The sequence below is a fragment of the Fundulus heteroclitus genome, unplaced genomic scaffold, assembly GCF_011125445.2.
Source record: "Fundulus heteroclitus isolate FHET01 unplaced genomic scaffold, MU-UCD_Fhet_4.1 scaffold_129, whole genome shotgun sequence".
Taxonomy (NCBI): domain Eukaryota; kingdom Metazoa; phylum Chordata; class Actinopteri; order Cyprinodontiformes; family Fundulidae; genus Fundulus; species Fundulus heteroclitus.
The window spans coordinates 40,272-61,366 of record NW_023396541.1 but is presented as its reverse complement, the minus strand read 5'-3'; the positions used below and the strand labels follow the sequence as shown (position 1 = coordinate 61,366).

Sequence of the window (21,095 nt, the reverse complement as noted above, 5' to 3'; positions counted from 1 at the left end):
ATGTATTATTATTTAAGCTGACATGTGTAATGTGATACCTGAAAAAAGAAAGTAAAAGAAAATAAATAAATAAATTATAGCCTTTCTGTTTATAAGTGAACATTTAACCCCCCCCCCCCCCCCCGAGGAAAGAGGAGAGACGACCCCGAGGAAATCCCCTAGCCACCGCAATGCCAACGCCCCCAAGAGCCGCGGGGACATGCCCGTGGGCTCCGCTGGCAGCCAGCCGCGCTGAAGTGGTCCTGGCCATGGGCCCCGGGGGGCCAGGCCCCGGGGGGCCAGGCCCCGCGAAGCCGCCGCCGGTAATGGGCCGGAACCCGCCCCAAACCCGAGGACGTCAATGCGCCAGAGGGCCAAGGCCCCCGCCAGCGCAGCGGAGGAGGGCAGGACGTGGGGCGATGGGCTCCGCACCTAGCGGAGACTTGAAATGTTCTTGGGAGAGGGAGCGGACCACACCCATACCTGGGGGAAAAAAAAAAAAAAGGGAAAACTCATTCACACCATCCCTCCCTTGTGCCCCATTCGCCACACACAGACAAAAAAAAAGGATGCTGTACACACATTCCCACATAGCATTCACATCCAAAAATCCCAAGTGGGGTGGGGTCACCATAATTCAACAATACGACTGCCTGTGCCCGACCCCCGGTCCTGCCCCCAGACCAGACGCCCCCCGGATCAGGCCCCCCCAAAGAGGGGGGGGCCAACACGACCCGTACAGGCCACCCGACCAGAACCCCCCCCTCACCCACTATATAAACCCCCTCCCACCCCGGCATTACCCTAGCCACCCCTGCCCCCCATCCCTTCCTGGGGAGAGCAGAGGCGTCAGCCCCAGACCCGGCAAGCCGCTGGCTACCCGCAGCAGCCCCCCGCCAAGACCCTGGACACAGTGGCCCGCACCTCCTCCAGGCCCCAGACTCCATGCCGCGATCGGAGATCGGGGGTGTGCAAAAGACCCCCGATCCTCCCTAAACCTGCTCAGATGTTGTGTTGTTGCATGTTGTTCTCAAGTGCGTTTGAAAACTGGGAGCGCTGAAGGGGGTGCACGGCACAGCCCACCCCTCTCCGGAAGGAAGCTGGTGCCAGCGCCCCCCCTCCAAGCAACTACCCAGAAACCCTCAATGTCTAAATGCGAGAGGGGGTGAAGGGAGCCGCCCAAGGCGAGGCTCACACAACATAAGCCCCCCCCCCCCCCCCCCCCATATCGTGGCCTACATGAATGTGCGTTGTGAAAATGTTTTAAGTGAGAGTGTGTCTAAAATGCATGATAAAATTGGGGAGAGGGACGTCACCAGAAGGTGGCAACCTCCAGTAACGCACCCTCCCCAGGGACCTACATGTGTGGCGGCGTAATGGAGCAGGCAGAGGGAGGAGTCCGGGGATGGGGAGCAAAGGACTGGGAAGCAATCCCAGGGAGCCAGCGGCACCACCATAGCCTGGGGCTGGGTAGAGGCCGCAGGGCCCACCAGCAAACCACCCACCAGGACCAACACCTCAACCCCCCCCCCCAGCCCACCCACCAAGCCTACTGGCTTTAACCCCCCCCCCCCAAAATAATAATAATAATAATAATAGTAATAATAATAATAATAATAATTATAATTATATATATATATATATATATATATATATATATATATATATATAAATAAATAAATAAATAAATAAATAAATTAATTAATTAATTAATTAATTAATTAATAAGATGGGGGACCATGGCCAGCCAGCCCGCATGGGCCATCCAAAACCCCACCCCCCAGGCGAAACCCGCACCGGGAGACTACACGGACCAGGACCGGGACAGGGGGCTGGACACAAGCCCACCAGAACCACCAAACCACCCACCAGGACCAACACCTCAACCCCCCCCCCCCCAGCCCACCCACCAAGCCTACTGGCTTTAACCCCCCCTCCCCCCCCCAAATAATAATAATAATAATAATAATAATAATAATAATAATAATAATAATAATTATATATATATATATATATATATATATATATATATATATATATATATATATATAAATAAAAATAAATAAATAAACAAATAAATTAATAAGATGGGGGACCCTGGCCAGCCAGCCCCCACGGGCCATCCAAAACCCCACCCCCCAGGCGAAACCCGCACCGGGAGACTACACGGACCAGGACCGGGACAGGGGGCTGGACACAAGCCCACCAGAACCACCAAACCACCCACCAGGACCAACACCTCAACCCCCCCCCCCCCCCCAGCCCACCCACCAAGCCTACTGGCTTTAACCCCCCCTCCCCCCCCAAATAATAATAATAATAATTATATATATATATATATATATATATATATATATATATATATATATATATATATATATATATATATATAAATAAAAATAAATAAATAAACAAATAAATTAATAAGATGGGGGACCCTGGCCAGCCAGCCCGCACGGGCCATCCAAAACCCCACCCCTCAGGCGAAACCCGCACCGGGAGACTACACGGACCAGGACCGGGACAGGGGGCTGGACACAAGCCCACCAGAACGTCCACCAACGTCCATTGCTTCATTTTGCGTATCATTTTTCAAAATAAAAGCATGATGAACCCTGTTTAACAGTTAAACCTAAAATCCAGAAATTTCTAAATTTTCTTTTGTTTGATCAGGAGATGCATCAGAATCACATATCAAAAGCAGACTAAAAGCCATTGGAAGAGGCAAACTCTATGTGTAACTTAATATTAAGAACCAGAACTCCCAGGAAGAGATGATTTTAAACAAATTCTGTTTTTCAGGAAGCAAGTTTCAAGCTCAAAGGGTCTGCCCCAACAATCACTCAATTCCCAATACACTAAAGTAACACGTATCTTCATTGTCAAGTAAGTCCATGACATAAAAGAAAACCCAATACAACCACTGATGGTAAAGGATTAGATTGGCTACAAATTATTTTAATAATTCAAACATGACAATTAAATATGATTTACTAAACATGAGTTTGATGAAAACTTTGTAACAATATTGCATTTACTAATTTTTGGAAGTTTGATCAGACTAAGTGACAAGGCTTTTACAGTTTCACCAGCAGATGTCACTAGTGAGCGATGAATGAAGCATTGAGTAAAGAACCTTTTTCCAAAGCAAAGTGTTGGAAAGCTTCATGAGGCTTCATTTGCCCATCATCACAGGAAGAATCCAGCAGCAGGCAAAGACTTAACTTGAGAAACAGAGGTGGCAGGATTCCAACAGCAAGCAGAGGCAAATCAGGTAGACAGGCGAGGACAGAGTGGAGTCTGAAGACGGACCAGTAGGGAAGCGAAGACTGAGGGAGGCTTATGTAGGGAGGCTGGCAGGTGGAGTGAGTCTGACGAATTAATGACCAACAGGTGTGACTGACTGTAGAGGAAGTGAAGAGTAAGCTGAGTGAGAGGAGGAGGAGGAACTGAAAACTAACAGTAAAAAGGTCCGATCAAAACTAAACCCTGACAGTATTAACAATTTTAGGTCAGTGGCCTTGTTTTCATTCCTCAATTGAATGCTTTCCTGTCTTTTCCTCCTGGAAATGGTTCAACATATAGATTAAAAAGTGTAAAGTTTCTATGCTAGTCAACCTTAAATATTAAACACTGAATAAATGTACTAATATTGGTAGTTGGAATTGCAAGAATGTCTTGTTGGGCTTTGTGGTTAAAATTGTGTAAACTGCAACGGCATAATTTTGACACTGTGGGAAAAGTTGAACTTGACAAACTGAACATAAAAGATACTTTATTTTAGGGGGAAACACTTTATTACAATGTTGCCTTTCATTATAGGCTTATCTAAGAGTAAATGAAAAATAATGTACCATTCAATATTCAGTGTTACAGTATCTTAACAATAGTTTGGCTTCCACCACAGGTTGGAGTCATGGAACTCTATGGAATGGTTATCAATGCTGAATGGTGTTTTTTACACTTCCTTTAACGTACAACAAGCAAATAAGGAAAGAAAAAAACATAACTTTCTGTAGGAAAGCCCAAAGGTACCACAGTATGTACAAGAGTGAGTTTGTGTATTTATTTTAAAATAAGAATACAAAACAAGTGTATGATTTTAAAAGGTCTTAGCTTAACCACATACAATCCATGCAAATCACTGTAGAATAAAACTGAATAACTTTCCCTTCAGCCCATTAAATGACTCCTGGGCTTGCTACAAAGGAAGTGGGTTTCATAGATTCTGCATGTTGTCCCAACCCGCCATTATTCTGATGTAGAGGGCTTTCACTATCCCACATACTACATGTAATGTTAATGTTTATTTTATTCAGTTAGCACATTTAACTCAGCACAAAGTTGACCAAAGCGCTTCACATAAGTATCACTAGAGACAAGTGCAACCCAAACAACAAATGGAAGCAGAAAATCACTGTAGCCTCCAACGTTAACAACACAATTATGATAAAAGAAAGCTACATTATAAAACATCTCAACCTAACCTAAAAAACTCATGCGCATCATCTTCTAAATGATGGCGGTGACTGTAAATGACTTAAGTATTCTGTAACCATATTAGTTTGGATATGAGCCACTGCAGTGGAGCATATCTCACAGAGCTCTGAGTTTAGAGCTCATCTCTCCCTTGGTTGGAATCAGAATGCTTGCGTGCCTCTTTGTTAATATTCACAGCTGCCCGAATTGCAGATTTCATAGATGTCTCGATCCAAGCATGAGGGAAGGCCGTGTGCTCCCCGGCAAAGTGAATGCGGCCTTCGCTCCTGAAGAGCTCTGCAGCGTAGTCCACGTGTTGATAGGGTGTGAACAATGCAAAAGCACCGTGGCTGTAAGGATCCTGACTCCACTTCTTCACCAGTATTCCGGTGCAGAGTTTCCGAACACGGTCACCATGGATTGCAGCTAAATCTTTCAGAAGAACCTCCTTCAGCTCTTCATCACTGGCACCGAGAAACAGGAGCGAGTCGTCGGACCAGGTGTAGGAGGCCAGGATGACGCCGATGGTGGGATTCTTTGGGAAGCTGTAGCTCTGGTAGTAGATGAAACGAGAGGGTCGGTCTGTGACGCTCTTTCCGCCTTTGATGCCGTCATTCTCCCAGAACTTTTCACTGAATGTGAGAGTGATCCTGGTGGCGCTGTCGTAGTGAACCGACCTTAACGCCACCATCTTTGGAACAGACAGGGGGGGATTAAAGTCCATGTAAAGAGCAGCTTTGGCGGTAGTTGTAACCAGAGCAGCATCTGCTTGCACTTTGGTGAGCTGTTGATTTTCCTTGTAGACTACAGTAACATTGTCATTGGTATGGTCGATACCCTGAACTTTAGCGTTCAAATGAATGACAGGAGGAAGCACACTAAGGAAAGCATTCGGGAGAAGGTCCGATCCACCAATTACCTCAAGGTACCTTCAGATGAAAAACATTAAGCTGTGTTATCACGTGCCTTACACAATATTGACTATTTGGACAGGGAATCACATTTAGACCTCAAAAACCTCATCAGTGTAAAGTCTTACCATAACTTTGCCTTTTTTTGGATCAGGGATGCAATTACAAATTTATTATTGAGATAAAAGCTTTCAGTACCATAATCATGTCCAGCATTAATAAACTATTTGGCTACCCTGGCTGTGTTAAACAAACGTTCCCTCAACCTGCACCAAAAATCTGCGACTGGTTAAAATGAATATGGTTTAAATAAAATTCAGCTCCATCAACAACATATGAATCAAAACGTTTCATGGTCTTGAGCTTGAATAATCTTAAGCAGCTATTCAGCCTTACTCGACTTTATCATTGACGTCCGCTTGGTCACGGAGCATCTCAGTCAATGCTGTGTACATGAGGCTCTGCTCATTAAGTAGGTCTCCAATCATCCTGATCGCCTCGTTGCTCAGACCTCCAACTTCTTTTAAATATTCCTGTTGGACAAACACACTTCCATGCTTTACGCAGATTTTGTAGCAATTGAAAAACATTTACATAGCTGCACAAAAGATGCGAAAAAGAATCTCACCAATAATTAAATCTCAAATTAACTGTACTAAATCAAAACCTTTTGAAATGCTGGGTTCATCACATATGCGTCATCATATAAAGAAATTCAGTAACAGATATGAAACTGTCATGATTTAGGTTTTGTTATGGTTTATGTTTATTTGATTAATTAGTTCACTCACCAGCCTTTATTCAGTTCACCTGCCATCATTCTTTCAACTCTTAGTCACCACCTTGTTACTCCCCTTCTCCAGTCACCATCCAATCAGCTTCAGTTTTATTTACAGTCATTTCCCTTCCCCTGATTAGCTCCACCCATTCCAGTAATTAGTTTCACTCCATTCACCTGCTCACTCCCCTACTTATACCTGCCTCTGCCTCCTGCAATCTGCCAGATCAATTCAAGCTTTTTGGTGAGTTTTATCCAGCAGGTTTTTCTGAGTAGTCCTGTGAACATTGACCCAATCGGCATTTTTGACTTCTGAGCCAGCCTGATCCTTGAACCTGTGTTTCCTGCCCTGTCTGACTGATTTTGCCAACCTGATTCTGCCTTTTGATTATCTGAGCTTGCCTAGTCCCTGTCTGTATTCCTGCCTTTTTTTGGACTGCCATTTTGTGTATACGACCCTGGAGCCTGCTTATCCCTGTGTGACCTATTTTTGAGCTTTATTAAAGCCTTTTTATTTACCTCACTTGTTTTGGTTTAAATACTGGGTCTCTCTGTCTCTGATTCATGACATGGAACAGTCATCTACTCTTTTCCATCTAGAAAGAAGTACAGCCTGAGGGGTGGAGGTACGTCATGTGGCTTGGAACTGATCATTAATTAACTGGTCAGATTGATCAAATCTTAGATGATCTTGGGGAACCCGTGACAATGGTCACACTGCAGGTCTTGATGCTCAATTCCAACTTTTTTGCTCTAATCGGATTTTTCTTTTGAGGTGGCCGTTCTTACTATGATTAAATGTGGCTGCTGTCGTACTTCTGTCTGAACAGTTCAAGGCCACAAAGCGACCCACATGCAGAGATGACAGAAGGAGACGTCACAGAACAGCTGCACTGTTTACAGTAGTGATGGTGAACTAGTAGTGTTCAATAAAGTTTTGTTAAGAAAATCACCTCAATAACATAAAAAATATGGATACCGGCCAACATCTCTCCTTGTTTTTATTAGACAGTTGTTTAGTAATGTGAGCCAACAACATTAAGACCACATTATAGCAAGACCAAATAAGGTAAGAAAATAGCAGCACTGCTATTGACCATGGTCTTCTATGGAGTGCTAACTGCTACTATTGTACGTGGATAAGTAGTTGAAGCCAGGAGAGAGACAGATTAAATGTGATATGATCATTCAGACTTTGGAGGCTTTACAAAATATCTGATACGTATGCAAATTATTAACACATATGGAAGTGGCACAAAGCAGATTTTTGGGGGTGGATTTGGGGGATTGGATTACAGCCACAATTCCCTGCAGTGTGAATGTAACCTTAGTCTAGGATTGTGAGACTTTCAACATCATTTAACATGCCCCTCAGGAAGACAAGTTGGAAGCAGAGAATGGCTCATCGAAACCCCACAGATCATCTAGGATGACTAAAGGGCAGCATTCTAACCCATTTAGTCTGCTCACGTGTGAATAAATGAATTTTGTTGTTTGTGTTTTGTGTTTTGGTTCATCGTCAGGTCGCCAATGCACTTTGAAGGAGAGGGATGTACCCAATGGCACCTTTTGTTGCTCCACCCCTCTGATTGGAAGAAGGGTAAATAACGAAGTGGTTGTAGCATCTTCAGAAATGTTTGTCAGTGCTCTGCTGATTGTGCCTCATGACTGTTTGGTAAGAAATCACTTCTTTAATCATGGTTTTGTGGTTTTTTATATTGAACACAAGGACCTCTTGTTAATGTTTTTTATTAAGGATATTGCAGTGTGGCCACAGAATTTTGTAACAGGGTGCTTGCATTTCACTCAGCTACACATGGGCTTGACGACATGTCAGGCATAGTTTGTAATAAAATGTATTGTATAAAATGTTTTCTATCATGAAGTGTCTGATATTGACTTGATTTTCGTGTTTTAATTGCAGAATGACTGTCTCCTGCTGTCCTTTTTATGGGTTAGATTAGCTTGTTGGTTATTGTTTGTCCGTCCTGCCCTGCACTGTAGACCAGAAGATCTGGGGGTGCATCTTGTATGGGTGGACTAACAACTTCCTGTTATGTATGTTTGTTTTTGTCTTTTAGGGCAACATCTCCACTTTATAGTAAATACATTTCTTGCATTTATTTAACAGGGCTGTCTGGATTGTTTTTTTAAATCGCTCCACAAATTTTTTTATACATGTGTGTGTGTGTTTGTGTGTGTGTGTGTGTGTGTGTGAGAGAGAGAGAGAGAGAGAGTGTGTGACTTACAACATTAAGTAATATGTTAAAATGGATACTTTATGTGTAAACAGATTAATATTTGATGAAATATGTTTAATTGAGTTATTTCTTCCAGACAATACATCATAACAAGTAAAACACATGCAGGTAACAGTAAAGTCATTAAATAAATATGTGTTGTTTCTTATAACGTTTTACAAAAGATATTTTGTTACCTTAACAGAATATCTGTCATATTTCTTCAGGGCTTTCTCACAGCCATGCTGTTTGATATCGTTTTTGATCTGCAAAACAAAATAAACATTTGCTTTAATAGATGGAACTCGGAAGGAGCTTCAAACTTGTTATAGTGATAAGAAAAAAAAAACAGGAATAATTTGTGATTTCCTCCAAAATGTAAAACTTGTTTTAATTAAAACAGTCCTAAAAGGCCTATTTAACTTTGACTGTGTCATTCTTTTGAATTTATCATGTTTCTGTGTGTAACAGTCCTAGTAAGTTAATTTCAATGAATGATTACTATAACTGTAACTATAACTAACTGCAATAACTAATGTGCAATTCTATTTAATATACTGTGCAATAATCCTGAAAGAAGTGACTTCTGCTGCTATTACACCTGAATATATGTCAATACAAATGTGTATAAGTCACCGTGAATGTACATAAGACATCCTCTGCCTTATTTCTCTTTGTATTTTTATTCTTTTTCTTTTTTACTTTTTTTTTATCCACTGTATAAACGAGGACACACTGTATATAACCTATGTACCTTTTCCTACTTTTGGCACCTTCTTCTGATTATTGACTACTGAGCCGATGTGTCAAGTGAATTTCTCCAATGTGAAATCAATAAAGCCTATCTTATCTTAACTTCACTGAATACAGCACACATATATATTTAAACAAAAATTGCACCACAGACACAAACATCTACAATTGATGCTAAAGTGAGATTTTTATTCAAAAGTCATTGATTTCATTCAGAGACTTTTGAATGTTATTTTTTTATCTGCTCAGCTCACTGAGCCATTTCAAGGTCAAGTGAACGTTCAGTAAACAGTAGATATTGTTATTGGAAACTCTCTGCACTGTTTTAACATACAGTATATATACTGTATGTTAAAACAGTGCAGAGAGTTATACATCAATTCCTGTAAATATTGGTTTTAGTTTTTTTTTATTAAATCAATGCTCTAATCCTGCATTCATTTTGTAGTGTTTATACAGTATATATATATTTTTATTATAGTCTAATAAAACAGAATGCATAGATAACTTTATATTATGTCCGATTACATGGGTTTTGTTCTTTTGTTTCTTTGGTGTGTACATAGTTCTTTAGCTTTCTTTTTATCTTCATTTTGCTTAGTAGTTTAGTTAAGTTTCACTAGCCTAGTAGAGGATTTGTTGATTGAAATATAGTGTTCAGATAAACAGCATTACATGGTGATGTTCTCTGGATGTTCATTTTATTTCTGTTATTAAATTCTTGAACTTGAAGAGAAGTTGTCACTCCTTTATTCTATGTGTGTGCAGAGTTTGCTGTTAAAAGATTGCCATTGCTTGTCTTCATCCCTTTCAACCATTGTCCTGATATCAGCTCTAAAGCTGATATTCACCAGACAATACTTAAAAGACAGTTATTTAGTAAACATTAAATAACTATAAACACTGTATAATTCCACAAAAGGTGTATTCACACATGGAAAGTCCTCTTGACCACTTTTTTGGTCTGGACAAACAGTGGACTTTATCTCTTTATTTTTTCGTTTGCTGCAGTTTGTGTGTACACTGAACTTTTTGCAAGTGAACTCATTTTTCTTTTTGTTAAGTTTGGAACAGTGTCAGAGAATGCGTTATTGAAGCCACAGCAATCCCGTGGCATGCAGGAAATGGTGTTGCTAAACAAAAGGTATGACTATGCTCACCACTGGGGTGGCTTGGTCCAAAGAGATGTATGTTTTCTGCTGTTGAGTTGGATCAAGGCAGTTTCATATTCACGCCAGAAGAGAACCAATTCAGAGTCCATTTGTAAGCGGACCACAACCACCTCAAAAAGTGGATCTCATTCAGGTTTTTTGTTTTGAACCAGGGTCCGCTTGAGTGTATTCACACCTGCTCAAAAGGTCCAGAGCAAAAGGGGAAACCAACTTGGATCCGTTTACAGCGGACCAAATTTGGCTGGTGAGATACACCCTCAGCATTTGAGTGGTGATTTAAAAAAAATGAATACCGAATATTTTTGTGATGTGGAAAATAGGAAAAAGTTCAATCGTACATTCATTTTAATACTGTCCCACGCACAATTTTATCATCCTTCATCAGTCCTTTGTTAGTTAAATATAAAGACCTCGGAGAGTCTCATTTATAAAACTTTCGTACACACAGAATTGGGCCTGAAATGTTCGTACATAATTTTCCATAAAAAAGCTGGGATCTATAAAAAAAACAATGGGAAAATGTGCGGTCCTCACCCATGTGTACGCCCATTTTGGCTAAAACAAACTGAGGAATCTTGGGGTAAATTTCACAAGGCCATTTCACTAGCTCACCATACTAAGCAACTGGTTAAGACCTCTATCATCTGCGTAACATCGCTAAACTCAGATCCACGGCATCCAGAAATGAGCCTGAAATGATAATTTATGCATTTGTTTCCTTGAGGTTGGATTGTTGCAATAGTCTTTTCTTGTCAAAATAAGAAAGAGCTGGCCTGTCTGCAGTTAGTTCAAAAGTCAGCTGCGAGACATTTGACAAGAACCAACAGGAGGGCTCACATCACACCTGCGTTAAAATCTTCTCTGGCTCCATGTTGTGAAACCATGTACAATTTAAAATCTTAGTGCTGAATTTTTTAACTCAACATCGTGAGGCTCCTGCCTACATCTGTGACCGAATTAACCCCTAGAGCTGACTTGGAGTTGGAGGTTGTCTGGACAGAACCTGTTGTTGGTTCCACGAACCGGTTTTAAAACTAGGGGCAACCATTCCTTTAAAGCCGCCTCTCCTCGACTTTGGAAAAACGTCCTGACGAGCTGCGTTTTCTGTACTCTATAGAGATGTTTAAAAAGCTCCTTAAAACCTATTTGTTTAGACAAGCATTGTAGTCCTAGCAGGCTCAGTGTTTTAATGTCTTGTATCTTTTCATTACTGTGCAGCACTTAGTGACTGTGTCTGCGAAAATCGCTATAGAAATAAACATTTACTTGGATCCAAAATTACCCAGTGATTTATAGTGGTGAAAACATTCGGGCTTTATTGCATGTAGTTTATCTGAGTTTATCAGACTACTATGTTTTTAAAAATTGCTAGAGTGTGACTTAACTTTCACAAACAGATAAAAGTTTATACATATTCGGATTGACAAAAAATTTTCCACTCACATCTTTGCATCTCTATGCAGACGATGATATATCGGTCGGATATCCTTGCTTTGTAAGTACTGTCAATAAAAGATTGACTATTCCTTAAAGTGTTGCACTGACATTTTTACCTCATCTTTCTTCACGTACCGTCTCCAGAGCTCGTTGCAGGAGTTCCTCAGCTGACTTCCCCTTCTCACTCTTATTCACGTTGTATTCAAGAATGTCCGGATTTTCTTTCACTTCATAATTCCTTTTCTTCACTCCGTTAACCAGATAATATGTCATGTTGTTGTCCATAGTAAAAGTCCTGAACTCCAAGCCCAACTTTTTTGCAAAGGTAAGAACAATACTGTTGACAAATAGCAGTTTTAGCAGTAAAAAAAACAGTAAAAATGTTATTGATGACACATTTGCGTTGTGAAAAAGTATGTAAATATTGTAGCACTTACGAGTGAGATTTCGGGAACCTCATCGCCCCGATTTCTGCGTACCAGTGTTCTTTTACATTCCTGTAGGTTTCCACTCGTCCACCAACACGACCACTGGCCTCCAATATGGTGACCTCGTTTAAAAAAAAAGTATACAATTTAATGTTTATAGAAAATTCTTCTTAAGTTTCCCAAAATGTTGAACATAACACCAAATGTTAAAAATAATGTGGAAAGAAAAGCATGCATACTTGCATAATTCCTTTTACAAAGAAAATTATAAGGAATGTCCTGTGCTCCTTTTTCTCTGAAACCCCTTAACTTCATTAATTTTAAACAAACATAACTAAGTTATTATCATCTTTTATTTGTCTTTCCAATTTACATTCAAATGAAATTTATCCTCTGCATTCAACCCATCCCACGGAGCAGTGACCTCCCACTGGGTGGCGCTGGGGGGACCATTCTGTGGGCTAAAGGCTAATTCCGGCTGCTTCTTTTTCAATCATCTTTTTGAAGATTTTTGAGGCTTTTTTTATTCTAGTAAATTCTTCCCATGTGGACTCAGCAGTCGTTATCTCTGTGTTGAGAAGCTGTGGGCGAGGAGCCCTCGCCTCTTAAACAGTTCTGAAAGCTGTGTAGGCTAGTTATGTGTGACTTGTCCTAGCCTGTACTGTCCTGTTTTTAGTTTATCATCCAATGACTTTACCCCCCCGCCCCCAGTTCTCTGCCGCTAAGTTTCATCAGTAGGAATGACAACCGCTCTTTGAAAAACTGAATCGTCCCAAAGTTCCATTCAAAAGTAAACATCATTTTGAGCTGAATCAGGATGCAAACTTAGTCCAGTATTATTGTGAGAGTTCAAAACTTTCTACAAAAGATCAATGGAATTAATAAATATTATGGTTAATCAATTCCCACCTCTGCTGACAACACCTTCAATTCCAAGTATCAGACAGGTATTCCGGTCTGAAGTTGTTGAAAAGATTTGATGCATTGAAAGTGAAAAAAATACATATACGAACGTTTCTTTCCTCCCTGCAGGGAGACTTGGACCAGGGATCACCGACTTTTTTGAAACTGAGAGCTACTTCATCAATACTGTGTCATACAGAGGGCTACCTGTACTGACCTTTGAACTAGAAGAATCAGAGCTCACCGTAACTTTATATAATATAAACATGTTAAAATGCTTTTGTTATTTTTATATCTATGTAAATACAAGTGTGGCGTTTTACATGAAGCTCACTAAAAGGTTGTGCTATTTTTTGAACAGGCTTGAGGGCACCACATATCGTCCTTGCCCACGGCACCATGTTGGTGGCCCCTGACTTAGACTTTATAAACATTACTGCTCTCAACAAGACTTTAATCACTACTGTTATCTGCAAACCTTTTTTTTACTTTTTGTCTTTCACTTTGCTGCTCGCAAAGCTCAATTTTCCCGATAAAAGACATTTAAGGATATTTCCACTGTATTTTTTTTAAATTCATTCCATTTACTTCAACTACACAGCAATATACTAAACTCCTTCCACTTTGTTAGTTATTGATCCCTTATCTAATTGAAAACATCAATAGATTTTAACATTTTAAAGGTAGAGTTGTGCTTGTTTTGGTGCTTAAACATTATTATATCAAACATTTTCAGTGTTTCGTCTACCGTATGTCCAGCATCGTGTAGCAGCTTGGCCGCTGTCAGTCCAGCCATGCCAGCTCCGACAATAGCAACATGATGAGGCTTGTCTATCTTTGGGAGGCCCTGATCCACTATTTTCATCCATTCATTGTAGTTAGAGTCCTTCAGGCATTCAGCCAGAGTCTTCTTCAGGTTGGACCCAGAGGAATGGCTTTGGTGTGCAGTGTAAAGCAGCACAAGCAAGCCAAGGGCAACTGGAGATATAAAAGAAGAAAGACAGTAGTATTTCAGATTTTAACCAGTTATTCATATAACAGAAATAAGAATGAAATAAAAGCAATCTGAAAATAAAGGCAGCATTGCCAAATTTTGGAAAATTATAAATCATAGAATATAAAGTTATAGTGTGCTCTAAAACAGCAGGTACTGTAAATAATTATGTATGAAACACATTCTATTAGAACTAGCCTGTCTTACTGACACAAATATTTACCAAGAAAAAAAAGGTATTTCATTTACATAGACTTAAAATCATATCTATTTCAACTGCAAATCAAATTAATATATTCAGTAGAAATACTCACATGGAAAAAGTGGTGGATTCATGTTGTCAAGGTAATCCTGTATCTGCTGGAATAAAAACACCTAAATCCAACTTTACAACATAAACATTTAAAAAAAACATCCCTTTCATTATTTAGTATCCTTTAGATATTCTCTCCATTTTATAGGTAATATTTGGATAGGTCAGTTCAAGAATCAATTCTTACCTTTCAGCTGGATTCTCAAACAGGAACTCGCCGCGGTTCCCTAAATCCATCTTCTTTTAAACGCTGGCAAAAAAATAAAGGGGAGGATCTTTCGAATATGCAACGGTTACTTGGGTTTATTTGGAAAGGTGCGTCTTTGTGTGGGAGCCGCTATTATTGTATAAGTACGTCAGGTCTCTTGGAATGTTCTGATTAATTTCTTTGTAACTCTCACACTGTTGGATATGTCGTGTTGTGGAAAACAACAAACTTCAGGAATGGTCTCCAAAGCAGTAGTTTGGTAAATGGTTATGTTCTCTTCAAAGAGTTAATAGTTTGCCGTGAGGATTCATTTTTTTTTCTTCCACTAATTTCTGGATCTTATACAATATATCAGGTGGACCTAAGAGCAATTCATAAGAAATGTTTCCCATTTGGCATTCAGAAATGTTTCTGTGTCTAATTTTTACCTGAATGCTGCAAGTTGGGACTGTGGGAAGTCAAATAACCAGATACTATCATGCTGCCATTTATTAACTGGAGATATCCGAGAGGTCTGCACCCCTTTTGCAACCTTGCATTTCCAACAGAATGTATGCAACTATCTCTTCAACAATGCGTCAGGCCTATTTTTTATTGAGTAGGCCTATCTTGTAAAATCGTCTCTGTCTCATAGTTGTTGGTGTCCAGATAGCCCTCTATCCTCCTCCTGTAGTCGGATTTGGGCATTCTAAACCCTCTCTTCAGGTTAGCTCATGTGGTGCTGTAGATGGTTCTGTCCCCCGACATGAACGCAGTATTACTGATCTTTAGCAGTAGCTGAACCTCAACCTAAGTCATCCAGGGCTTCTGGTTGGGGAAGATCCAGACTGGTTTTTCCACAGTAACAGTATCTATACAGTTCTTGATGCAGCACAGCACACTGTCTGTGAATACATCCAGGTCCTGATGTTCAATGACATCCCAGTTTGTCCCTTCGAAACAGTCCTGCAGCTGCTGTGAGGTATCGTCAGGCCACAATTTGATTGTTCTTGTGATGGTTGGAGCAGTTTTCCTGAGGGGGGCATAAGCTGGAATTGAATACAGGGACAAGTGATCGGACTGACACAGACGTGAAAGTGGTATAGCCTGCAGCCTAACTTGATCCTCAAGTAGACTTTACCGAAGGTGTTAGCTCCTCAAGTAGCACACTTTACATGCTGGTGGAATTTAGGGAGCACTGTCTTCAAGTATGTATGTATGTATGTATCTATCTATCTATCTATCTATCTATCTATCTATCTATCTATCTATCTATCTATCTATCTACCTACCTACCTACCTACCTACCTACCTACCTACCTACCTACCTACCTGGGACATATGTATATAGTGGGGTTATAACATAACGTGTTGGTCATTGGGCAAGCCCATTAAGGCAAACTTCCTACCTGACCTAAGAGATAAGATCACAGCTAAATTAAGAGCCTGTCAAGGTAAGTTTGTTTATATAACACTTTTCAGTAACAAGTCATTCAAAGTGCTGTACATGAACAGAAAAACATTACAGACATACATAGGAAAAGAAATAAGCTAAATAAATCATTGATTTGAAACATTTCATACATTCATCACTAAAAATTCTAATAAAGCTGCAGCTTGAGGTCTCCGGTCTGACCTTTTTGACACTACAGCTAAAACACAAAGCAGCAGCATAAGTGAAGAAATCACAGTAGAGGCAGTGTGTGTGTGTGTGTGTGTGTGTGTGTGTGTGTGTGTGTGTGTGTGTGTGTGTGTGTGTTAGTCTATGAACTGTCCCAGATAGCGATAGAACTTGACATTAGTCTTTCACAGTGGTGGAATGTTATCAGGCGGTTCAGTTCAGTATGCTCTGTTCAAGCTCACACACTGTCTTGTTTACATAACATCCAGGATAAATTAAGATTGCAGAGGATTGGATAGCAGCAATTGTTTTAAAGTCTCACTGGTACATCTCAACGGTGATTCCCAAACAGCTAAATTGTGATCATTCTGCCAGGATACAGCTTCCAGCTTTCTCCAAGATTGTTCCCAACCTACCAGCAAGTTCAGAAACCACAGCTCTCCTGCAGTTCTACTTATACAGCATTTCAGTCTGAGTGCTGGTAGCGGACATCTAACTCACATTGATCAGACAGCCTTGACATGGGCTGAAAACAGCTGCCGACGTTTTCACAATTTCTCAATTCTCCAAGTAACTGCCAGCTCACAAAAGCAGAAATCTTGTCATCATAAAGCCAATTTTTAACAGATTTTTCACATACTTAACAGATCAAATTTGATTCAGAAATGGGGCCACCGTCAGCCACCTCATGTACATGGATGACATAAAGCTGTATGCTAAGAGTGAACGAGACATTGACTCACTGTTCCACACCACCAGGATCTACAGCAGGGACGTCGGAATGTCATTTGGTCTTGAGAAATGTGAACGGATGGTCACAATGAGAGGGATGGTAATCCCTCTCATTGTCACAGAGGGGATTGGAACAGAGGGGATTACACTCCCAGAAACAAAAATAGAGTACCTTAGAATACCACTACCAAATGACAACCTAGAAGAGGCCACAAGGAAAACAGTGATAGCCAAATATCTGTAACAAGTGAGGCAATTTCTGAGAAGTCAACTCAATGGCAAGAACAAGGTCTCGTCAATCAACTGCTATGCTTTGCCAGTAATCAGATACCCTGCTGGCATAATAAGTTGGCCAAAGGAGGAAATCCAGACCACTCATGTTAAGACATGAAACTATTCACCATGCATGCTGGATTCCACCCCAAATCCAGTATCCACAGGCTATACCCTAAGTTCAAAGAAGGGCATTAGAGCCACAATTGAATATAAAAGATCCAAGTTCAAGCCTATAACAGAAAGATGGCCCCTAGGGATGAAGCGATCAGTGAATGTCTCTGACAATGGAAGCTGGAAGAGAAGGAACCATTGTGGGTGGAAAATCCCCTGAATGGAACGTACCACCAACAGATAGCTGAAGTGGCTGATATGACCAAATCCTACCAATTGCTAGAGATGGCTGGACTAAAGGACAGCACTGAGCCAGTGATAATGGCAGCACAGGAGCAGGCCTTGAGCACAAGAGAAATACAGGCCCAGATCTACCATACCAAGCAAGATCCCAGGTGCAGGCTATGGAAAGAGGCCCCAGAAACACGGGGCAGTAACCCCCACTCTGGAGAAGTTGGCTCCCACAGACATCTCAGTCCAGAAGAGTACAATCTAAGGAACAGCTAAGATCTTAAGAAGAGCCTTCAAGCTCCCAGGTTGGAGAGCCACTTTTCAGTGTACAAAAGATAATAAGGGCCTCTTGTGGGGTGCCAAAACATACTGAGATGAAAAATAAATTTCAAATGTTTATCATAAAATTTCTCTTCCTGTTAAAGTCAGTGAAATAACTTTAGCTGCAATAAGGGAAAGATGTTGCTAGCAGGCCGCTTTTAACTGAACCCTTGCATTACACAGAAATCTGAGTCATTGTGTGACAACATATTTCTACTTGTACCTCTAGCGTTTGTACATGTTCAAACAAATCCATAAGATGAAAAGAACTGCAGAGGAACAAACAGACATGTACCTGCCTGCAGTCACTGTCTATGTCACTCCGATTGTCACTTAGCTGAGCAAAGGTGGACAATGTTGCTTTTTTCCTATCATGTTGCTATGCACAAGAGGGTGTGCATGAAGCCTTAAAGTGGAAATAATGGGTGCTAAATGTCCAAAATAAAATAAGTAATCATGGGATGTTATCAAAAATCCAAGTAGGTGGGTGGAGTAGTCAAAAATTGTACTCAAGCAGGAGTAGCACTACTTTAACATGTTTTTACTCAAGTAAAAGTACAAAGTGGCCAGCCAAGAAATTATTCAAGTTTAAAAAAAGTACTCAGTATGAAGGCTACTCAAGTACTGAGCAAATATCATAACATCTGATTATTTATATTTGAAAAATATGTAATCGGACAGACAAAAATATAAAGTTATGTGCTATTTTTTTATTTTAAAGACAAAAGAAACAAATACCATAACAACTGATGATTTAATATTTAAAAAATATGTAATCGAACAGACAAAAATATAAGGTTATGTGCTAATTTTTGTATTTTAAAGACAGAAGAAACACTTTTTAAAATGGTGAGTCACATGGACGGGAGGCAAAGAGTAATTTCACAAGAATCTTGCTGTTTAACACACTGCAGCATCCTCAAGGGAAGGAAAAAGTGTGGTACAAAAAGGAGGAAAAGCAATGAGGATAACTGCCCTGACCGGTGCAAAGGTTTCCTGGTAGATTTTTGGTAGATTCACCATCCACAGATTATATTTTTCCTTTTTTTAACCGACCTAGAGGCACCATTAGAAGCCTTTTATCCAGTCTATAGAGTCTGCAGACTAACCTGTTCAATTTTAAGTTTCCTTATTTTGGATTTTCTGCTTGCTCTAAGCTATAGTCATCAAAATAAAAAGTATTTCAAAACCATCTAAGCCTTTAAAAAAACAGTCTGTCTGCTGATTAAATTGAGAGAGTAATTTAAGTTTGTCGTTTCATAGATTATCTGCTCTGATGAGATAACTAAACCCCTCAGGCTCTGCTCTACACCCTTTTAAGGTGCCGGTTATTGTTTCACAATCCTTGTAACCTGTCAACTGTACTTAGAGTTCCTCTGAAAATAAGCTGGAACTGTGACATCTCAGGTTACAACGGAAAAAAAATACTGACAGCACAACATGGAAAAATGAGGAATTTGGAAACGTTTGTTACATTGTAATGGAATACCTCTGAACACATCTCAGTTTCTCGTACATAATTACATTTGCACCTGAGAAGAAGAGAGCGTTGAAACCCCTTTTATAACCGCTAACCAGCTTTTTGCATCTTTCTGCTGTTATTTTGTCAATTTTCTTTGGTAAAGAACGCTGAGTCTTCTGTCATTAAAGTCCTCCTTGCAACATCATAATCTCCAAATCCTTGCCCAGATTCTAATTCAGACTGAAGATGGGACTCTGGCAGGTCAACTCCAAAAGCCTGTCTCCCCCAGTTTTGAACTGTAATGCCAGAGCAGGCAGAAAACCTGACTTTCAGCCAGGCACAGTGTTTGCATTTTTAAAGGATAAAATAGACCAGCGCTAGTGCAGGTAGTGACCAGACCTAGATGGAGCAGATAGCTCACAGCAGCAGATGACAAGCAAATAGGGCTCAGGCTTCAGACAGGTGTGTAAGACAGGCTTGATATTTGACAGGTAGAAAGAACAAAAGACCTCTGCAACAATCATGGTCATGAAGCAGTCCTAGCTGATGTCCAGAAAAGCAGAAAGCAAATAAGGGATCCGACAGAGAGAGAGAGTTCTTAGAGTCCCGAGATAGGCAACAGAGTCCGCAGCTCAGCAGAGAGCTAGCCAGAGCACAGCAGCAGGCCTCTCAGCACGGCAGAGAATCCACAGGAAGTGAGTTATTGAAGGCCAGAGTAACAGCCGGATTAGCAGCAGGACAGGGTAGAATCTTGAGGACCAGAACCATAGCAGGATTACAGCAAATCAAGGTGAATTCTTGCAGGTCGAGTCACCACGGACAAGAAGCTCAGCCTGAGATGCAGAGGGGAGACAAGTGGATCCAGAAGCAAGCAAAGATACAAAACATAACACTAAGGCAGGAAACTAGTGATGTTACGTGATGTGCCGAGGCTTCGAGGCGTGTGTCGAGTAATGGAGGGGGCGTTTCCGTAAAGCGCGTATCAAAGCTTGCTTCATTTAGGGGAGGAGCCGAAAACGATGACGTCCGAAGCCTCGCTGGCCGGCTGTACCACGTGACTGCTTCGGGAAGTGGTTCAGATGTTGGCGCGGCTTCGACAGCTTTAGAAACCCCACAGGCTCCATTCAAAATGTGGGTTGTTGTAGGCGAGTTGGGATCAGTTGAGAGAGTCGCCCCCCGCCAGTCATCCGCGCAAAACTTGTCCCCCGCGCTCCACCGGTCATCCACACAAAACTTGTTCCGGCCACCAACTCACCGCCTCGCCTAAGCAAATTCCTGCGGGAAACACTATCCAAACAGCTGTTTGGAGAGTTTAGGAGAGAGATAGATAGATAGCAGATTTAGTGCGAGGACAGGATAGGAGTAGGATGGAGCCGGCGAGAAAGAGGAGGATTTCCCCTATGGAGAAATTGTTGTTTCTTAATAAAAATGCATGAAATTATCCAAGTTACACAAGCAGTAGCCTATTCACTACTCCCTCCCTAGTTCCACAAGCACTTTCACGGTCCTCTAATTACACAGAGAGAATGCATTCAAACAATATTTTATTATACACATATGTGTATACATAATTTATGTAGACAAATGATTTCGTCCTACACCTTTTGTGAAGTCATTCCCAAGAGCCATAATAGACAAAAAATCAATGCATCACACGTGTTAAGATACAGCTGGCTGTGATTATACATCTGGCCAGTAGGGGGTTTCGTGTGCACATGAAGCTCCAAGAAATGAACCCTTTCTCGAACCAGTTGGCTCAAGTGGTTC

General features: G+C 40.9%; 1 protein-coding gene across 1 annotated transcript; it reads right to left on the bottom strand.

The window, feature by feature from the left end:
* Nucleotides 1–3,757: 3,757 nt before the first annotated feature.
* Nucleotides 3,758–14,638, bottom strand: LOC105923848 (L-amino-acid oxidase). Its single transcript, XM_036129013.1, has 8 exons — nucleotides 14,575–14,638; nucleotides 14,389–14,434; nucleotides 13,829–14,058; nucleotides 12,187–12,299; nucleotides 11,885–12,086; nucleotides 8,585–8,653; nucleotides 5,766–5,902; nucleotides 3,758–5,387 (listed from the first exon to the last, which is right to left on the bottom strand). The coding sequence occupies exons 2-8, from the start codon at nucleotides 14,408–14,410 to the stop codon at nucleotides 4,592–4,594; spliced, it is 1,569 nt and encodes a 522-aa protein (XP_035984906.1). The 5' UTR covers nucleotides 14,411–14,434; nucleotides 14,575–14,638; the 3' UTR covers nucleotides 3,758–4,591.
* Nucleotides 14,639–21,095: the final 6,457 nt, after the last annotated feature.

Excerpts from the sequence above, each read along its gene's own strand:
- LOC105923848 (XM_036129013.1), bottom strand. The coding sequence starts at position 14,410 with ATGAATCCACCACTTTTTCCAT. Across the intron at positions 14,059-14,388 it reads GAATCCACCACTTTTTCCAT|TTGCCCTTGGCTTGCTTGTG; the intron begins GTGAGTATTTCT and ends TTATATCTCCAG. Across the intron at positions 5,388-5,765 it reads GACGTCAATGATAAAGTCGA|GTACCTTGAGGTAATTGGTG; the intron begins GTAAGGCTGAAT and ends TTTCATCTGAAG.